Source organism: Phyllobates terribilis, unplaced genomic scaffold (assembly GCF_046119375.1).
Source record: "Phyllobates terribilis strain yellow unplaced genomic scaffold, ASM4611937v1 Scaffold_3__8_contigs__length_932513732, whole genome shotgun sequence".
Lineage (NCBI taxonomy): Eukaryota > Metazoa > Chordata > Amphibia > Anura > Dendrobatidae > Phyllobates > Phyllobates terribilis.
This window is the reverse complement of record NW_027362763.1, coordinates 274,406,416-274,428,252: the sequence shown is the minus strand read 5'-3', so window position 1 is coordinate 274,428,252 and position 21,837 is coordinate 274,406,416. Positions and strand designations below refer to the sequence as shown.

The following is a 21,837-nucleotide window of genomic DNA, read 5'->3' as shown; positions in this document are numbered from 1 at the left end:
CAATATTTCATCATCTGTTCTCAATATCATGGCTGGATCTAAAGATTGAGCACCTTTGATGGAATCAATACCATAATTGTCAGTAACCATTTTTAAACAGCCTTTATACCGTGATCCTCTCCACAACATCCAGTTGCATAAATCAAGAATAAGTCCATATTCCTTCATAACATCTGACCCAATAATGGTACCTTCATGTGTTGGTGAAAGATATAAGCCATGCTCAACACATAGATCTCCCAGGTTTATTGTCACTGGTAAAGATTGTTCTGAAGATACTAACTGTCCTCCAAACCCTCTCAGAAAAATGTGTTTACCACCAGGGTCTTTAATCAAATCCAGATTAGTCAAACTGACAGCAGCCCCTGTATCCAGTAAAATGTTTGTACGATGGCCCCCTACCGTACCCTGAATACGGGGTCTCCCGCCCTTGTTCCTGCTAAGCTGACTCACTAGGGACAACACTGGGGCCTGACATCCCTATTGTTTTACATAAGGATTTGTTGGAGGTGGGGTCTTTAATTCCTCTGGCTTTTCTGCCATTGCCTTCCCAATCTTCCTCAGTTCATCCAGAAGTGGGCCATATAATGTAACTTCAGGAAGACTATGCTCTCCATCCCTTGCATTATTTGGTTCTTGTCTTTGCTTCCTATTATTAAAAGGTCTATTATTGATAACTCTTCTACTACTTCTACATTCTTTCATAGTGTGACCTGTGTAACCACATTTATAACATTTTCCAACAAACCTTACTTTGCCCTCATTTTTGACTACCTCTGATATCCTCTTTTGGGGTTTGTTGTCATGACTTGTATCCTGAATCCAATCCTTTAATATATTTACAAAGGCTTGATAGGAATTTGCATTCCTCAAGGCAACCTTTGTTGGATAATCAACAAAAGTGCATTTGTTAGCCATTGAATATAGAAAACTGCTATCATCAGGAGACATGTCAGGGCAGTTATAGGTAGAACGATATAATGTCAAATATTCACTGCAAAAAATAATTGGATCATCTTCTCTATTTAATTTTGCATTTTCTAAGGCATTAGTACCTCTCATATCTCGTCCCCCCATAACTCTCTTTAATTCCTGTACTCTGTCACTAGCATTTCCCCAATTACATTCAAGATCTGCAGATAATCCTCTGTGAGCTCCTACAGGGGGCTGCAGTTTTTCACAAAGTTGAGATGGGAGCCATACCCGAAGTAACGCACATGCAGCTCTATTACCCAGACTGTATTGAGTCACTACTGCCTCTAACTTATTGGAAAGACTAATGGCTGAGGCACTTGTATTAAATTTTCCTAATATCTGGCATAGATTTGTCTTATCCTGTATGGATAGTGTTGTGGATTGGACTAAATTGTTGCTGTTACTAAGCAAATTGTCTCTCCTTTGTCTGCTTCCTCCTGACTCAGGAGTAAAGAGAGAGGAACTATGATCTGGGTTATCCTCAGGGTTATCAGCCGTGCACACAGGCTGCTCCTCCCCTCTTTTCCAATCTCTTTCCTTCTGATCAGCAGACTTGCACATTTGATTACAATAACAATGGTTATTCCCTCTAGTACATTTGTAACGGGTCTGGGAGGCGGAACCTCTGAGCTACTATACAAGGGAGCAGTCCTTGTAAGGGAGCAGGTGGCGATCAGGGAAGACGGGCAGGAGGTCACAGCAGGTGACCGGGACAGTCTCTGAGTGAACGGGCTGGAGGTCACGGCAAGTGACCGGGGCAGTCTCTGGATGAACAGGCTGATGGTCACGGCAAGTGACCGGGGCAGTCTCTGAATGAACGGGCAGATGGTCACGGCAAGTGACCGGGGCAGTCTCTGGATGAACGGGCAGATGGTCACGGCAAGTGACCGGGGCAGTCTCTGGATGAACGGGCAGATGGTCACGGCAAGTGACCGGGGCAGTCTCTAGGTAAAGGGTTGGTACGACCTGTGGCGGCTGATGATAGACGTGAGCTCCCAGGTGAGCAGGCGAGAGTCTCTGGAAGAACGGGTGGTCACAGCATGTGACGGCGGAGCCTCCAGGAAGACCAACAGACAGGCGGCAGATGAGCGCTCCCAGGTGAGCGGGCAGAAGACTCTGGACAGGCGGGTGATCACAGCACGTGACGGCAGAGCCTCCAGGTAGGCTAGCAGACAGGCAGCAGATGAGCGCTCCCAGGTGAGCGAGCAGGAGTCACTGGACAGGCAGGTGGTCACAGCACGTGACGGCGGAGCCTCCAGGTAGACTAGCAGGCAGGTAGCAGGTGTGTGCTCCCAGGTGAGCGGGCAAGCTGGTCCATAGACAGACTGACAGGAGTTGGAAGGCAGACCGTCGGACCTCAGGCAAGCAGGCAGGTGGCTGATGTGCGCTCCCAGGTGAGCGGGCAGACTGGTCCTTAGACAGACTGACAGGAGTAGTAAGGCAGACCGTCGGACCTCAGACTAGCAGGCAGGTAGCAGATAATCAGGCAGGAATCTGGCAGGTAACTGGCAGGTAACTGGCAGGTAACTGGCAACGGGACCTGAGGGCTGAAGCAGAGTAGTAAACAGTGCAACAACATTGCTCGGGCACCTCCATTTTGGAGGAGGTGCCTTATATATGGTGAAGTCCTCCGGCCATTGGCCGGGGACTCCTTAGGATGGCGCGCGCGGCCCCTTTAAGAGGGAGGGAGAGCGCGCGTGCGCCCTAAGCACAGTGGACGGGAAAGAGCGCGCGCTGCCAGCAGAGCGGGAGGAGGACGCCGGGCACGGAGCAGGGAGGTGAGGGGAACAGCGTCCCTGCCTAGCAGAGGGCAGGGACGCCGGCGCTACAGTACCCCCCCCTTTAGGCCCCCCCTTTTTTAGGCCAGACAGAAATTTAGCTAGGATAAGAGGGGCATGGATGTTCTCCCGGGGCTCCCACGTTCTCTCCTCAGGACCAAACCGCCTCCAATCTACTAGAAAAAAGGTCTTTCCTCTTACCCTTTTGGTGGCAAGAATGTTCTCTACCTCAAACTCGTCCTCAGCAGAAACCGGAGCAGGAGGCATACCTGTAGACTTGGAAAAAGAGTTAAGTACCACAGGTTTGAGGAGAGATACATGGAAGGAGTTAGGGATCCGTAAGTTGGCCGGGAGTTTTAATTTATAGGCCACCGGGTTGATCTGATTGATGACCTCCAGAGGACCGATGAACCGAGGCCCTAACTTGTAAGAAGGTATCTTGAGTCGGACATATTTAGACGAGAGCCAGACTTTATCTCAAGGACGAAATTGTGGAGGATCCAGGCGTTTTTTGGCAGCGTGTCTTTTCATCCGTTCGGACGACTGGAGGAGTGCAGATCGGGTACTCTCCCAAATGGAGGAAAATTTGCTAACGAGAGATTCCGCAGCCGGGTTGTCCACAGAGGTGGAGACAGGAAAAGGAATCCGAGGATGCTGACCGAAGACTACAAAAAACGGGGATTTGGAGGAGGATTCGCTCTCGTGATTGTTATAGGAGAGCTCGGCCCATGGTAGGAGATCCACCCAGTCAGAATGATGGGCATTAACGAAGTGCCGGAGGTAACTGGTCAGGTTCTGATTGATCCGCTCCACTTGACCATTAGACTGTGGGTGGTAAGCGGAAGAGAAGTCCAGGGTGACGTCTAGCAGTTTACAAGTGGCTCTCCAGAAACGTGAGGTGAACTGTACCCCACGATCCGACACGATGTGGAGGGGCAGGCCATGAAGACGGAAGATGTGGCGGATAAAGTCTTTAGCCAGCTCGGGTGCAGACGGGAGACCAGGCAGGGGAATAAAATGAGCCATCTTGGAAAAGCGGTCAGCGAAAACCCAAATGACCGTCAACCGGCAGAGACGGGGAGATCAGTTATAAAGTCCATAGCAATATGCTGCCAGGGGGCAGCAGGCACAGGAAGCGGAAGAAGGCGACCGGCTGGCAGGTGTCTCGGGACTTTGTTGCGGGCGCAGGACACACAGGCAGAAACAAAGTCTATTATGTCCTTGTGCAGGGTAGGCCACCAGTAGTGCCGGGCAATAAGCTGGAGGGTCTTTTTCTGACCGGCGTGGCCAGCTAGTTTAGACGAGTGACCCCAGTGTAGGATCTTCTCCCGATCAGGTACTGATACGAACGTCTTACCGGGAGGGAGACGATTTAGGCTCACGGGAGCCACCTGCATTACTCTGGCGGGATCGATGATATGTTTAGATTCTTCCTCAAGATCGGACACCAGAAAGGATCGGGACAAGGCATCTGCTTTGACGTTTTTGTCAGCCGGGCGAAAATGAAGAACAAAATCAAAGCGAGCAAAAAACAAGGACCACCGGGCTTGGCACGGGTTAAGTCTCTGGGCATGCTGGAGGTAAGCCAAGTTCTTGTGGTCAGTGTAAATTATTACCGGGTGAAGAGCCCCCTCGAGTAGGTAACGCCACTCCTCCAATGCCAGTTTGATGGCCAATAACTCTCGGTCTCCTATGGAATAGTTGCGCTCAGAAGAGGAGAAGAGTTTGGAGAAGAAGCCACAAGTTACCATTCTCCCGGAAGATGATTTTTGAGTAAGTACCGCTCCGGCTCCAGAGGAGGAGGCGTCAACTTCCAGGAAGAACTGCTTGTTGCCGTCCGGGCGATGCAGCACCGGGGCGGAAGAGAAGGCCTGTTTTAGGGAAAGAAAGGCCTCCTCTGCTTCGGGCGGCCACTCTTTGGGATTAGTACCCTTACCGGTGAGCGCGGAAATTGGGGCAGTCCGGGAAGAGAAGTGTGGCATGAAGAGGCGGTAGTAGTTGGCGAAGCCCAGGAATCGCTGAATGGCCTTCAACCCCTCCGGTCGAGGCCATTTCTCGATGGCAGACAGTTTCTCTGGATCCATTCGTAGGCCGGTCTGAGAAATAATGTAGCCCAAAAACGGAAGCGAGGTCTGCTCAAAGAGGCACTTCTCGTATTTAGCGAAGAGGTGATTCTGCCTGAGCCTGAGCAGGACCTGACGAACGTCCCTCCGGTGAGTCTGGAGATCCGGAGAGAAGACCAAGATGTCGTCCAGGTACACCACTACGCAGGAGTAGAGAAGGTCCCGGAAGATGTCATTGACCAACTCTTGAAAGACGGCAGGAGCGTTACAGAGACCAAAGAGCATTACCAGATATTCATAGTGGCCGTCCCGGGTGTTGAATGCCGTCTTCCATTCATCCCCCTGACGGATACGAACCAGGTTGTACGCCCCACGGAGGTCCAGTTTGGTGAAGATTCTAGCCCCCCTCAGACGATCAAATAACTCCGGAATGAGCGGAAGGGGGTACTTATTCTTCACCGTGATCTGGTTAAGGCCTCTATAGTCTATACAGGGACGGAGAGAGCCGTCCTTCTTTTTGACGAAAAAGAAGCCTGCTCCCGCCGGGGAGGTAGATTTCCGGATGAATCCCCTGGCCAGATTCTCCTCAATATATTCGGACATCGACCGGGTCTCAGCAGCGGATAAAGGATAAATACACCCACGGGGAGGAGTAGTACCAGGTAACAGGTCAATAGGGCAGTCGTATGGTCTATGAGGAGGTAGTGTCTCTGCTTCCTTTTTATTAAAGACATCAGCATAAGACCAATAAGGAATCGGAAGTCCAGGTAGATTAGCTGGGGTAGGAGAAGGACGGACGGGATGGACGGGAAAAAGACAGGTCTTATGGCAGTCCTGTCCCCAGCGAAGGACTTCTCCGGTCTGCCAGTCAAGCACGGGTGCATGTCTCTGGAGCCAAGTTAGGCCTAGCAAGAGGGCGTGAGAGAGTCCAGGCAGAACATGAAAGGAGATACTCTCAGAATGCAGCATTCCCACCTGCAGAGTAATGGATTCGGTGATGAGTTGGATGGGGCGTGGTAAGAGGCCCCCATCCACGGCAGCAACAGACAAGGGTACAGCCAGAGGTTTGGTGGGGATGCGGTATTTCTCTACCAGGGACTGTGAAATAAGATTCCCGGCTGCTCCAGAGTCAAGTTGGGCTAGTTCGAAATAACGGTTCTCCCCGCAGACGATTGAGACTGACAGCAGCAGAGATGGAGAGGATTTATTCTTGTCTAGGTTGACCTCTCTGAGCGAACCTAGACACAGGCGTTTCCCGACCTCTCCGGGCAGGCACGGATCCGGTGCTCCTTACTGCCACAGTAGAAGCAGCTCCCTTCGGCACGGCGTAAGTCCTGACGGGTTTTGACCATCTTGGTCTGGTCAACCTGCATAGACTCAGGAGAGTGTACCTGGGTAGAGACGGAGGGAGTGACGGGTTTCTGAAAAGTAGGAGCTAGACATGGTAACCTCCTCTCACGGGTGACCTCTTTGGCACGCTCCTGGAACCGTAGGTCAATCCGGGTGGCAAGAGTTATTAGGTCATCGAGAGTGGTAGGAATGTCCCGACCGGCAAGTTCATCTTTAATACGGCCGGACAGACCCTCCCAGAAGACAGATACCAGAGCGTCGTTATCCCAGGCCAGCTCCGAGGCAAGGGTACGGAACCGTATGGCATATTGGCCCACGGTGAGACTTCCCTGACGGAGGCGTAGCAGTGATGATGCGGATGAGGTCTTCCGTCCGGGTTCGTCGAAGACTTTCCGGAAAGCCGTGAGAAAAACAGGCAAGTTGGACACCAGGGGGTCTCCTCTCTCCCATAGAGGATTTAGCCAGGCCAGGGCCTCCCCGGTGAGATGGGACATGATGAATGCAATTTTGGCCCGGTCGGAGTTAAACTGGTGGGACAATAGTTCAAAGTGCAGGGTGCACTGATTTATGAAGCCCCGAGCCTGGGCGGAGTCGCCTCCGAAGCGAGGAGGTGCAGAAAGCCGGGGTCCGGGGTAGGATACCATGGTATTAGTGGGCAGCGGAGCTGCCGGATTGCGAGACATGGCACTGGCGGAGGTTGCTGGTGGAGCAGTCAGAGTGTCCAGGCGAGTATTGACATTCCGCAGGTGACCCAGGATGGACTCCTAATGGGACCTTTGACGGGACAGTTCATGACACAGGTCCGAGAGCGAGGGAGCTTGGGTGCCACCGGGTTCCATGGCCCGAGCAAACTGTAACGGGTCTGGGAGGCGGAACCTCTGAGCTACTATACAAGGGGGCAGTCCTTGTAAGGGAGCGGGTGGCGACCAGGGAAGACGGGCAGGAGGTCACAGCAGGTGACCGGGACAGTCTCTGAGTGAACGGGCTGGAGGTCACGGCAAGTGACCGGGGCAGTCTCTGGATGAACGGGCTGATGGTCACGGCAAGTGACCGGGGCAGTCTCTGAATGAACGAGCAGATGATCACGGCAAGTGACCGGGGCAGTCTCTGGATGAACGGGCAGATGGTCACGGCAAGTGACCGGGGCAGTCTCTGGATGAACGGGCAGATGGTCACGGCAAGTGACCGGGGCAGTCTCTAGGTAAAGGGTTGGTACGACCTGTGGCGGCTGATGATAGACGTGAGCTCCCAGGTGAGCAGGCGAGAGTGTCTGGAAGAACGGGTGGTCACAGCATGTGACGGCGGAGCCTCCAGGAAGACCAACAGACAGGCGGCAGATGAGCGCTCCCAGGTGAGCGGGCAGAAGACTCTGGACAGGCGGGTGATCACAGCACGTGACGGCAGAGCCTCCAGGTAGGCTAGCAGACAGGCAGCAGATGAGCGCTCCCAGGTGAGCGAGCAGGAGTCACTGGACAGGCAGGTGGTCACAGCACGTGACGGCGGAGCCTCCAGGTAGACTAGCAGGCAGGTAGCAGGTGTGTGCTCCCAGGTGAGCGGGCAAGCTGGTCCATAGACAGACTGACAGGAGTTGGAAGGCAGACCGTCGGACCTCGGGCAAGCAGGCAGGTGGCTGATGTGCGCTCCCAGGTGAGCGGGCAGACTGGTCCTTAGACAGACTGACAGGAGTAGTAAGGCAGACCGTCGGACCTCAGACTAGCAGGCAGGTAGCAGATAATCAGGCAGGAATCTGGCAGGTAACTGGCAGGTAACTGGCAGGTAACTGGCAACGGGACCTGAGGGCTGAAGCAGAGTAGTAAACAGTGCAACAACATTGCTCGGGCATCTCCATTTTGGAGGAGGTGCCTTATATATGGTGAAGTCCTCCGGCCATTGGCCGGGGACTCCTTAGGACGGCGCGCGCGGCCCCTTTAAGAGGGAGGGAGAGCGCGCGCGCGCCCTAAGCACAGTGGACGGGAAGGAGCGCGCGCTGCCAGCAGAGCGGGAGGAGGACGCCGGGCACGGAGCAGGGAGGTGAGGGGAACAGCGTCCCTGCCTAGCAGAGGGCAGGGACGCCGGCGCTACAACATTCTTGTGATTTCAAGGACATAATACAATGTTCTTTTAGCTCCAATTTTACATTAGCATCATGCAACTGGTTCCTAAGTATTGTCATATCGTCATTATACTCTGCTTCCTTTCCTTCTAGCAAAGCAATACGCTGTTCCCTAAGTTTACATCTCTCCTTATACTCCTCCAGCTTATCTTCTAATTCACAATTTTGGTAATTCATATTGTCTACCTCATCCCTTAGATCTTCACACTCACAATTATGATCTTCAGCACTAGCAATAGCCAGACTGACTTCCTGTTCAATTTTGTCCACTTCACCTCTTAATTGAGCTTTCTCTGAATACCAGTGCAATTCCTTTCATCTTCAACAACATACACAAAACATTTGCTAACTTCTCTTTCTTTGCTTTCTTTTTCGACAATTTACTTTTGTTATCATTCTGCCCTTCACATTGTTTCATAAGGTCATTAAACTGATGTGTCAATGCATCATCTGCACAAGTACTGAACTGAGCAGAGGCATATTTTTCAATAAATTTACTGACTATTTCCATGTTAATTACGTCCAACTATTTTCACAGAAGACAACAAAAATAAACAAATCTGCTTTCCAAACAAAAATTACAAATTAACTAAACACAATACAGAAACCAGTGAATATCACTTCACTAAAACAGGGACTCAAGATTGAATATAATCTTTTCCCTTAGGCAATTACTGCCACAGTCTTGTGACTTTACCTATATCTGAACGACAGTGTCTCATGCCCTTCATCAACTACAGATCCAAGATCCAGGCCAAGAGTGATCTCCTATTGAAGCATAAGGCTACTTCCCCTTAACATGAGATTTAGACTTTTAACCTCTACCTCACTTTCTTCTCAGAGATGTCTGGTTTTACCCTTTAGATCTTATGAGAACTTCAATGAACAGGGTGCTACCCTAACTTTACCTGCAACAATTCAACAAACAAATAAACAATCCACTAAACAAATAGACAAACAGGCCTGAACCTAGCAGAAAGATATTGATCAACATAAAATATAATGAATGTATAAAATCTAATTAAAGGAATGTATGCTTACCAGATAAGCACGTCCGCTCACTGATGAAGAATATCACAGAACTTCCAGTTAATATCTTAGGCATTTCAGTTTCCACGAACCCGTGTGTCACTTGTCCACCGATAAGATATTCTCCTTGAGTCTGTCTCCTTGAAGAAGAGGTTTTCTTGCCTGGTCTAGGAACCGGATTTTCTCAGGCACTTGGTTGAAACAGTTGGGAACTTCTAGGTTCTGCGTAGAATGTTGTTTTTACACGATCCACTGGGGTGCCAAATGTAGGTGGTGATTTCCCGTTCTATATCCTGTCCTGAACCTTTCCTATATAATCAATAACTCAAGTTTTGGGAAAATAATACAGATGTTTAATGACAAGAAAAATAAGATAATAATAAGGCAATTCAATCAACAATTTCACAATAGAACCTTTCTTCAATGTCCTCTAATTAGAGAAAATACAAATACAATTATAAGTATACTTAGCAATGATCCTTCATGGCAGAGAGAGAGAGAGAGATATCCTTGACTCTACTTCATTTATACTAAAAATTTCACATCCACACCCACATACAACCCACGACTCCGCCCTTCTTCTCCGGTATCTTCTGTGGCAAATATCCAATCATCTTCAGGGTAGTATGAGCATTGTCATTGGCTGCATTGGTCAACACCTTCCTGCAGATGGCACTCTTGTACTTCTGGAAGAAAGTCCTTGTGTAGGTTCAACTCCATTTGGGCTGGCTCCAAGATGTTCATCAAAAGCATTGTGCACCAATATACATATCCATAGGCTGGAGACAGGATGTCTACCTCAGGAGCAATGGTATACAATTCAAATCCACAGGGGCAGTGTACATATGTAGATTACACTAGGACACAAAAACAGGATCTGTATTCAAGTTCACCACAGAAGGTGTGTGTACCTGTATCATCCAGGAGGCTGGAGGGCCTATACTCATTCCATATGTAGATGCAACCTTTAATTTATCACTAAAACAAAGGACATCACACAAAGAACACCGGCCTTCTCGCCTAGCAGGTTCACAACCTTGTACCTAGTATCTCTTGATAGAGTCCTGGAAATATCCAGCATTCAAAGTTCAGTCATTCCTATGATATATATATATATATTGTACCTGTTGGCCTCCAACATCCCCTTTTATTGACCGCCCTGGGTCACGGACCGGGTCACTGCCACTGTGACATCCCCTGCACCGACTGGCCCGGCACCGAGTACCCCACGGCCCAGAGGGCGCGTCATATGTACTCACTAAAAGCAGATTCTGAATTACTGTCATTGTTCAGCGCTGGGAGATATAGCTTGCTGTAGGATTGTTCCATTTTCATATCAGAGCGCTCCTCTCTTCTAAGATATGCGCCATTTAAGTGACATCAGATCTAATAATTTTCTTTAGTTTATACATTTTTTTTATTTATTTTAATTTACATTTTGGATTATATTTATAAGATGTAATAGATTCATTCCTCTTGCTCTGTAAACTGCATCCTTGAAACCTTGTGAGGCCTCATGGTACCAGAAATGGGTGTTCAATTAGGCTGTATAAACAATTTGTGGTGGCAATTCGTTTTTCTTGGGTTTATTGTGGAGCTTAGCAGTGACCGTATCAAAGTATATAAATATGCCTGTGGGTTGTATTCAAATGTGTAGATACTATATGTTCACTGTGAAAGTGCCCAGTAACTTGCCTTGTAGCGAAAGCAGCAGCAACCTCGTCATTCCATCGTCAGTCAATTGCATGATTGTCCTGACAATTAAGGGCAGCGGAGTGCTGTTTGTGACAAGTTTGGTGGCAGAGGTGGGATATCTGCGTGATCCCGTGGCTGTTCACTGACAACTTCCCTCATACTTTTCTTTCAATATTGATTCTTCACACGTTTCTCTTCCCTGTACTGTTCACATTCACTGTTGCACCCATACTGTCCCCTCACACCTTTCTCCCCCATACTGCACCATCATACTTTTCTCTCCACTATAACGTGCCCTCAATCTTTTCACCAATATTGACCCTTCAAGCTATTCCTTTATATTTTTCCCACACATTTTTCTCACATATACTGTCCATATATGTTCTTCTCAACCACACTGTCCATTCACACTTTTCTCTCCCATACTGATGGCTTACCCTTTTTTTTGATTACTGTCCCCCTACTAAATTTCACTCCCATACTGTCCTCTCTAAATTGACTCCTCACATTTTTCCCCCATTCTGATTCCTCACAATTTCCTCCTCATACTGACTCTTCACACTTACCTCTCCATACTGTTTCTTCATACTTTCTCCCATACTGACCCCTCAAACTTACCCCTCCTTGCTGTCTCCTCACACTTAACCCTATACTATCCCCGCACACTTTCCTCCCAAAACGCCCCCTCAAACTTTCCCCCATACCATTCCTTCACACTCTTTTCCCCCATGCTGTCCCCTCACCTTTCTCTATTTCTCTCTTCTGTAGCATGTAAGCTGTTGTGGTTAGTGCTGTCCTTTCTATCTCTCTTGCCTCTAAAGTGTATGCTGTTGTGGTCAATGGTTTTCTCTCTTTTTCTTTTCTCACTTACCTGTATTTCCCTAGCAATTACAAGCATTTCAGAATTGATATTCCTGCAAATCAAATTTTTAGGAAAAATTAGTCAAAATCATAAAAATTTGAATTTCAAAAGATCTGCTAATCTCTATTAGAAAGAGCTATGTCTGTTATAAATTAAGGTGCATCTTGATTGACTGTGCTCCGAGTCTTCATCAGAATGATTCTTGCCATTCTACTCTGATCCCTTTCATTGATGAGTTGTTTCATTCACAGGTTACCCTTTGTCTTTTCTTTTTCCTCGATAACACCATACTTGGTATACCTGACAAAACCTCAGAAGGTTGGAAGTTTTTGAAATACTGGTCCACAACCATTGACACACATAGCTTTATTTCCATTCTAACTTGAATTCATATTGAAACCGATCCATGTGAACCTTGCTCACTTGATTTTATGCTGCCCTGAAGGGGTACGGAAAGTATTCAGACCCCTTTAAATTTTTCACTCTTTATTTCATAGCAGCCATTTGGTAAATTCTAAAAAGTTCATTTTTTTCTCATTAAAGTACCCTCTGTACCCCACCTTGACTGAAAAATAACAGAAATGTAGAAATTTTTGCAAATTTATTAAAAAAGAAAAACTGATATATCACATGATCATAAGTATTCAGACCCTTTGCTCAGACACTCATATTTAAATTACATGCTGTCCATTTCCTTGTGATCCTCCTTCAGATGATTCTACTCCTTCATTGGAGTCCAGCTGTGCTTAATTAATCTGATAGGACTTGATTTGGAAAGGCACAGACCTCTCTATATAAGACCTCACAGCTCACAGTCAATGTCAGACCAAATGAGAATCATGAGCTCAAAGGAACTGCCCAAGGAGCTCAGAGACAGAATTGTGGCAAGGCACAGATCTGGCCAAGGTTACAAAAGAATTTCTGTATTACTCAAGGTTCCCAAGAGCACAGTGGCCTCCATAATCCTTAAATGGAAGAAGTTTGGGACCACCAGAAGTCTCCCTAGACCTGGCTATCCAGCCAAACTGAGCAATCTTGGGAGAAGAGCCTTGGTGAGAGCGGTAAAAAAGAACCTCAAGATCACTGTGGCTGAGCGCCAGAGATGCAGTAGGGAGATGGGAGAAAGTTCCCCAAAGTCAACTATCACTGCAGCCCTCCACCAGTCAGGCCTTTATGACAGAGTGGACCAACGGAAACCTATCCTCAGTGCAAGACGTATGAAAGCCCACCTAGAGTTTGCTCAAAAACACATGAAAGACTCACAGACTATGAGAAATAAGATTCTCTGGTCTGATGAGACGAAGATAGAACTTTTGGTGATAATTCTAAGTGGTATGTGTGGAGAAAACCAGGCACTGCTCATCACCTGCCCAATACAATCCCAACAATGAAACGTGGTGGCAGCATCATGCTATGGGGGTGTTTTTGAGCTGCAAGGACAGGACGACTGGTTGCAATTGAAGGAAATATGTACAGCCAAGTACAGAGTTATCCTGGATGAAACCTCTTACAGAGTGCTCTGGACCTCAGACTTGGCCGAAGGTTCACCTTCCAACAAGACAGTGACCCTAAGCACACAGCTAAAATAACAAAGAGTGGCTTCAGAGCAACTCTGTGACCATCCTTGACTGGCCCAGCCTGAGTCCTGACTTAAACCCAATTGAGCATCTCTGGAGAGACCTGAAAATGGCTGTCCACCAATGTTCACCATACAAGCTGATGGAACTGGAGAGGATCTGCAAGGAAGAATGACAGAGGATCCCAAATTCAGGTGTGAAAAACTTGTTGCATCATTATTATTATTATTATAATTATTTATTATTATTATAGCGCCATTTATTCCATGGCACTTTACATGTGAAAAAGGGGTATACATAAAAGAACAATTACACTAATTTTGAACACAATGTGACAGTGACTGTTACAGGAGGAGCGAGGTCCCTGCCCGTGAGGGCTCACAATATACAAGGGATGGGTGAGGATACAGTAGGTGAGGGTAGAGCTGGTTATGCAGTGGTGTGGTGGATCAGTGGTTACTGCAAGTGGTAGGCTTGTTGGAAGAGGTGGGTCTTCAGGCTCCTTTTGAAGGTTTCCACGGTAGGCGAGAGTCTGACATGTTGGGGTAGAGAGTTCCAGAGTAGGGTGGAAGCACGGGAGAAAACTTGTATGCGATTGTGGGAGGAGGAGATAAGAGGGGAGTAGAGATGGAGATCTTGTGAGGATCGGAGGTTGCGTGCGGGTATGTAACGGGAGACTAGGTCTGAGATATATGGAGGAGATAGGTTGTGAATGGCTTTGTATGTCATGGTTAGGGTTTTGAACTGCAGTCTCTGCGCAATGGGGAGCCAGTGAAGAGATAGACAGAGAGGAGAGCCGGGGAATAGCGGGGGGACAGGTGGATTAGTCAGGCAGCAGAGTTTAGGATGGATTGGAGGGGTGCAAGAGTGTTGGAAGGGAGGCCAAGGAACAGGAGGTTGCAGTAGTCAAGGCGGGAGATGATAAGGGCGTGCACTAGTGTTTTTGCAGATTTGTGGTTGAGGAATGTGCGGATCCGGGAGGTATTTTTGAGTTGGAGTCGGCAGGAAGTGGAAAGGGCTTGGATATGTGGTTTGAAGGAGAGTTCAGAGTCCAGGGTTACCCCAAGGCAGAGAGCTTGATGAACTGGGGAAAGTGGACAGCCATTGATGTTGCTTGATAGGTCAGTTGGGGGGGTGAATGGGATGGCGGAAAGATGATGAATTCTGTTTTGTCCATGTTAAGTTTTAGAAATCTAGCAGAGAAGACGGATGAAATAGCAGACAGACATTGTGGGATTTTGGTTAGTAAGGAGGTGATATCAGGTCCAGAGAGGTAGATCTGTGTGTCATCAGCATAGAGGTGATAATGAAAGCCATGAGACTCTATGAGCTGTCCCAGGCCGAAGGTGTAGATGGAGAAGTATAGGGGCCCTAGAACTGAAGCTTGGGAGACACCGACAGATAGGGGGTGAGATGAAGAGGTGGTATGTGAGTGGGAGACACTGAATGTCCTGTCTGTTAGGTATGAGGAGATCCAGGATAGGGCCAAGTCTGTGATGCCAAGAGATGAGAGAGTTTGTAGTAAGAGGGAATGGTCCACTGTGTCGAAGGCAGATGACAGGTCTAGGAGGAGGACAGAGTAGTGTCGCTTAGATTTGGCAGTTAGTAGGTCATTGGTGACTTTAGTAAGTGCAGTTTCAGTAGAATGGTGCGGTCGGAAACCAGATTGTAGGTGGTCGAAGAGGGAGCAGGAGGAGAGGAGGAAGGACAGCTCAGAATGGACGTGTTGTTCCAGTAGTTTTGAGCCATAGGGGAGAAGTGATACGGGGTGATAGCTAATCAGAGAGGATGGGTCAAGGGAGGGCTTTTTGAGGATGGGTGTGATTGAAGCATGTTTGAAGTATGAGAGGAAGACACCAGTTGTTAATGACAGGTTGAAGAGGTGGGCTAGGGCTGGGATGAAGATAGTGGTAAGGTTTAAAATGAGGTGGGACGGGATTGGGTCAAGTTTACAGGTAGTGAGGTGTGATTTGGAGAGTAAAGAGGAAAGTTGATCTTCTGTACTGGTGGAGAAGGTGGTTTTGGAGGAGGAGGGTTGAGTAGGTGTGGGGAGGGACTGTGAGGGCTTTAGGCCAAAGCTTTGTCTGATGGTGTCAGTCTTCTGCTTGAAGAATGAGGCAGTCTTCAGCTGAAATAAGAGGAGAGGAAGGAGGCACTGGGGGATGGAGGAGAGAATTGAAGGTGTTGAATAGTTGTTTGGGGTTGTGAGACAGGGAGGATATGAGAGATGCGAAGTATATTTCTTTTGCTGCAGTGAGTATGGACTTGAAGGTAGTGAGGGACTGTTTGAATGCGATGAAGTGCTCATTGGAGTGTGACCTTTTCCATCTACGCTCAGCAACCCTGGAGGCCCGTCGCAGTTCTTTAGTTAGGCTGGTGTGCCAGGGTTGTCTGTTGATTGTGCGAGCTTTGGTATGTGTGAGGGGGGCAACCGAATCGAGAGCTGCAGCTGTTGTGGTGTTGTATAAAGTGGCAGCAACATCTGCATCATGTAAGGAACTAATGTCTGTAAGAGGGATAAGGGATTCAGAGAGTGAGTGTAGGTCAAGGTGTTTGAGATTTCTGCGAGGGTATGCAAGTTTGTGGAGTGGGGATTGTTGCCCTGGAGAGGAGAGGGTAGAGAATGTTATTAGGTTGTGGTCAGAGAGAGGGAGAGGTGAGTTAAAGAGGTTAGATAGGGAACAGAGGCGGGTGAAGATGAGGTCCAGTGTGTGGCCATCTTTGTGGGTGGGTGTGGAAGACCACTGAGTAAGACCGAAGGAGGAAGTGAGGGATAGAAGCTTAGAGGCAGCTGAGAGGGAAGTGTCAATGGGGATGTTAAAGTCACCCATGAGGATAGTGGGCATGTCAACGGAAGGGAAATTAAGTAGCCAAGTGGTGAAGTGGTCAAAGAAAGTGGTGGTTGATCCTGGGGGACGGTAAATGATAGCCATTTGGAGGTTGGAGGGGGAATAGATGCGCACGCAGTGCACTTCAAAAGAGGCAAGAGTAATTAAGTGCGGCAGTGGGATATGGGTGAAGGAGCAGTTATCTGAGAGGAGGAAACCTATTCCTCCACCGTGCTTGCCGGTGGGGCGGGGGTGTATGGGAGAGGAATCCGCCATACGAAAGTGCAGCAGGAGAGGCCGTGTCAGAGAGGGTGAGCCAGGTTTCAGTGATGCCGAGGAAGGAAAGCTTGTTAGTGATGAAGAGTTCGTGAATGTAGGAAAGTTTGTTGCAGACGGAGCGAGCGTTCCATAGAGCTCCTGTTAGAGGGACTGCGGAAGCGGGGACTGGGCGGATGAGTATAAGGTTAGAAGGGTTAAGAGAGTTTGGGATAGATCGTGGGTAGGAGGTGGAAGTGATTGTAGGGATGTGGTAAGGAGGGCCGGGATGTGGAGAGATGTCGCAGGCAGTGAGGAGGAGCAGAGAGAGCATTAGTAGGTGAGAGCAGGAGAGGGCATGAGGTGGCTGTCTGTTTTTGGAGACAAAGGATTGTATGTTGAGGAATAGCTCTGAGGAGGAGGTGAGATGGGTGGGGAGAATGGAGGGAGAGATGAAGACTTCATTACTAGGTGTAGGGATTAGGGGTGATTGTAAAAGGTGAAGGATTAAGGGGTGAGAGTGAAAACGAACACAAACATTGTTTACTGTGATTTAGTATCCAGTTCCCTTCAGTTCCCTTCAGGTTCAATTCAGGATTAATTCATATTTCTCACACTTAAGGTGATGGACACAGACTAAAGTCTAACAGACTCCTGGCCCACAATATATTTGTAATAGAATGCATTCAGCTGTGAACCAGAGGGGAGTGGTATGTGCTCAACTTGATCAGCTGATTAAGGCTGAACCAGATGCTGGATAGTCAAAGGCTAAGTAAACAAGGTCATAAATGAAAGTGGGGGTAGCTGGTGTAACTTGAAGAACATAGCATTAGTAAATAGGAGCAGAGAGGTATAGGGAAGCCTGCATGGAAGTCAGGATGGGAAAGCTGATTACCAAGAAGACTCATGGCTGTACTATCTCAAAAGGTTTTTCTACTCAATATTGAGCAAAGTGTCTGAATACTTATGACCATGTGATATTTCAATTTTTCTTTTTTAATAAATTTGCAAAAAGTTCTACATTTCTGTTTTTTTCAGTCAAGATGGGATGCAGAGTGTACTTTAATTAGAAAAAAATGAACTTTTAGAATTTACCAAATGGCTGCAATGAAACAAAGAGTGAAAAATTTAAAGGGGTCTGAATACTTTCCGTACCCACTGTATATAACTCCAGTCATACATTTTATTTTACATCATCCTACATTTACTACGCCTGTTATTCTCTCTTGTCAAGTCATTTTTAATAAAAAAAAATCATTAAAAGACAAAAATGAAGCATCCTTTATTACATTTGTTTCAAATTCTTTGTAAACACTTAACTACATATAAAAATCCTTGTAGTCTGTTTATGTTTCTGGCATCAAGCATTGGTTATATATTTTTCTAAGTCAAGCATCAAACTTTTAAAAGAACTGTTTTAAAATGCAAATTTCAAGCTTGGAATGCAGAGGATTATGTTTGTACTAGTATTGAATTTTTTTTACTACTTGTCACAGAATCTTAAATTTATAGTCCTCTTATGCACAATTGATCCTCCTAGCTAGAGCTGTTAATGCAGAAAAAAATTACATATATATCATTTAAATGCTTATCTTTTTATATTTTTATCTATATCAAATTCCTATATTTTATTTATACTAACATAAAGAGCTGTTCTCAATTTACCTTGTGTAGAAATGCACCATTCCTCAAGCTTTTGAACCTACCGGTTACATAGGAACGGGTGTTCCTCTTTACTGACAGTTCATCGTCAGCAATATAACTGCTATTCTGAACATTACATGTTTGTCTAATGCTTTGAAATTCATAGATTACTATGCCAAAGTTTCAGGCAGGTGTAGAAAAAATGCTTTAAAATGCTGAAATGTTAAAAAGTTCATTAATCTCATTTAACAAAATGCAAAGTGAGTAAACAAAAGAGAAAATCTAAATCAATTCTATACTTAGTCGGACTAACCTTTGTCTTTAAAACAGCATCAATCATCTAATCTTCTAGGTACACTTGCTCACAATTCTTGAAGAAACTTGGCAAGGAGGTTGTTCTAAACATTTTGTGAAACTAACTACAGATCTTCTTTGGATGTGGCTTGCACAAATCTTTCTATCTCTTCATGTCATTCCAGAAAGACTTGATGATGTTGAGATTAGAGCCTTTGTTGGAACTACAGTATATAAGTAACCCTCAATTATATTGAATTACATCACTGCATCTATCTACTGTATATCTAGTATATGTTTTGGTTTGCACCATTGATCCCAGCATCCCACAATTATATTGATTTGTATTCACACCTCCATATCGATATATTTCTGATTTTTCCCAAGCATTTGCCATCTTCTGGGATTCAGTGGCTCAAAATATCCGATTAGCTACTACATTTAGAAACAGTCAGAGTGCTCTCCCCTACTATACCAGTCTGTCGGTTTGCTTTCTATATTTTATTTATGCAATATGTACTGTACGTTACCCATCTCATGGAATTAATGGTGCTTTAAAAATAAATATGCAAAGCTGGCATTGTTGTGTAGAGGGACATCTCCTTCTTGAATATCTTGTGTCAACATAAAATGTAAGATTACAGTAACATCATTTGTTGTTTCCCCTAAAATCCTGTGTTACAGAAACTGCACAAAGCAATGGAAGTAGGGCAGAAAGAATCAATGGCCCCCTGCTAAGGCTATGTTCACACATCCAGTAATCATCAGTTTGGTCACAACCCCACTATCAGTATTTGGTCAGTATTCAGTCAGTCAGCCAAAACCAGGAGTGGGTGATAAATGCAGATTTGGTGACTTGTCTCTATTATACTTTTTCTCTGATTGTTCTTCACCTGGTTTTGTCTCCCACTGCTGAGAAAAAATACTGACCGAACACTGGCCAAATACTGGCAATAGGGCCGTGCCTTCGACTGGATCCAGCAGCAATCCGTTGACAAAAAAGTTGTGCAGATACACCTTTTTTGTCTGCCTGAAAAAAACTGATTTCAATTAAATCCATTTTTTTGAGTATTGAAGTCTGTGGAAAATGGAGCAGTTAGATAGCCATCCATTTTTCTCCCATTTGAAAAGGATTTGTCTTTTGTTTACTGGATCAGTTTCAAATAGACGATTACTTGAAAGTTCACATGTCCAGTAGTATATGTTAAATATTTATTTTTCCACCTTCAGTAAGCAAAAAACAGATCCTTTTCAAATGGCATAAAAAAAGATGGCTATTTAACGGATCAGTTTTCCATAGAATTCAATATAAAAAGAAAAACGGATCCAGTTGAAATCAGTTTTTTTTCAGGTGGACAGAAAAGTTGTGTCTGCACAAATTTTTCGGCAACTGATTGCTGCTGGATAAATTCTAAAGGGTGATTACTGGACATGAAAATTTAGCCTAAAAAGTAATGTCTGCACAACTTTTTTTGTCAACAGATTGCTGCTGGATCCAGTCTAACAGATTACTACCTGACGTGAAACATAGTCTAAACACTGCTTTACACTACCCATAAAAGTCAGGGACCAGGTAATGGAATGATAGATATCAGGCAGGATAAAAGCATTAGCAACAAATTCAAGCTAAATAAATGCAGTAATAATTTTGACAGGCATTAAACCCAACATTGTGGCAATTTAAACAGAGCACTTTTAATGTTAATGGGTCAAATGACTGCACACATCTTGTTGGGTTAATAACAAAAGTACATCCAGACATAGAGCCAATGTTAGAGGAGGAAGTTCAGCTTTCACAGTGACAATTTACAATATAATGGCATGCCTCCACAGTTTATGTGAAGATAAACTAAACTACATGTGAGTATCATGGGCACTGTTCGTGGTCACCTGCGAGTTTTAAAGATTGTTGCCATGAACAGACTTTGCCCTAGTCTATTCAAATACCATATCCCAGGGGTTGCCTTGGCCTTCACGATTCAACCCCTGTACAGAGATCTGGATTAGGACAAAGGCCCCTGCACTGGAGCCCAAAGTCGACTGCTATTTGGTGGTCCAAGCTGGCAAAAAGAATATTGACGTAGCCAGGTCAGAACCAGCAAGTATGGGTAGGTACAAAATCATCAAGCAGGAGAAAAGTCAGTTAACAAACAAGATCAAAATCAGGAATATCCACTAAGAAACAGGATCTGCAATATGCACAGCTCCAAAGCTAGTTAGGCTATAACTGACTGTGGGAACTGGGTGTCAGAGGCTTTAAATAGCGAGTAGCCCCATCTGACAGCAGGAAGAATACAAACTAGGATTTATGCTGCATGCTTACTATGCGTTTTTTCAAGCGTTTTCATGGCAGTATTTAAGCCGCGAAAACACTTAAAAAATGCGTAGTAATACATGCCCCGTGGTCCCCAATGATAATCCGCATGTGCTGTGCACATGCTACAGAAATTTCCGCTGCGGAAAAATCCGCAGCACGTCCATTGATTTTGCGGAAACGCGGCGTAATTGCCGCCATTGACTTGCATTGAATCGCATAATTAAGCGATTCTATGCGCGGAGGATACTTGGGTCTGGAGAAGAAGAGACTCTCCTCCAGACCCGGGTACCATAGTACCTGTAGTTAAAAAAGAATTAGAATAAAATAAAACATTGCACTCACCTTGTGATGGCCCTCGGTCTCCTGTACAGTGCGTCCGGTCTCTTCGGCGACTCGCGGTGGTGTGAAAGGACCTTCCATGACGTCGTTTAGTCATGTGACAGGTCATGTAACATCAGCGGTCATGTGACCTGTCACATGACTAAATGACGTCATGAAATGTCCTTTTACACCACCGCTAGCCGTCGAACAAACCAGAGAAGGAGACCGGGGGCCATTGGAAGGTGAGCATAATGTTTTATTTTTATTTTTCATCATTTTATTCTTTTTTTTTCTATTGATGCTGCATTTTCAGTGTAGGATGGTGGGACAGCAGTCCGGCGCTTCAGGGATGGAGATATACTGTATGCTGACCCAACAAAGTGGTACAACGTATAGATACCAGTGTTCACATGAATATAAACCTTGTTTACTGCAGATATCAGCTCATCCATTTATATATGCTAATGTATGATATGTATAAGCTGCAATGGCGTCATGTGAACACAGGAGGTCACTAGTTCCTTACTACTCTCTGCTAAGTTTGTTTTTCAACGGAAAACAACGGAAATAGGTATCAAGGGGAGATGGCAAAGGTGGGCGAGTACATCCGGAGGCCTGCGTGAGGAGTGACGGTTGTCGGAGAAGTAGATTAGCCATGATTGTCTGGATGGATATACCCCCGTTTGGGAAGGAAGCCTCCTCAGCTGCCTGCTAGCACCTGACGAGTCAGACCTTG

General features: G+C 46.2%; 1 protein-coding gene across 1 annotated transcript; it reads right to left on the bottom strand.

The window, feature by feature from the left end:
- Positions 1-472: 472 nt before the first annotated feature.
- Positions 473-1,536, bottom strand: LOC141258524 (posterior protein-like). Its single transcript, XM_073673509.1, has one exon. The coding sequence runs from the start codon at positions 1,534-1,536 to the stop codon at positions 481-483; it is 1,056 nt and encodes a 351-aa protein (XP_073529610.1). The 3' UTR covers positions 473-480.
- Between the last annotated feature and the right edge of the window lie 20,301 nt (positions 1,537-21,837).

Excerpts from the sequence above, each read along its gene's own strand:
- LOC141258524 (XM_073673509.1), bottom strand. The coding sequence starts at position 1,536 with ATGTGCAAGTCTGCTGATCAGAAGGAAAGAGATTGGAAAAGAGGGGAG.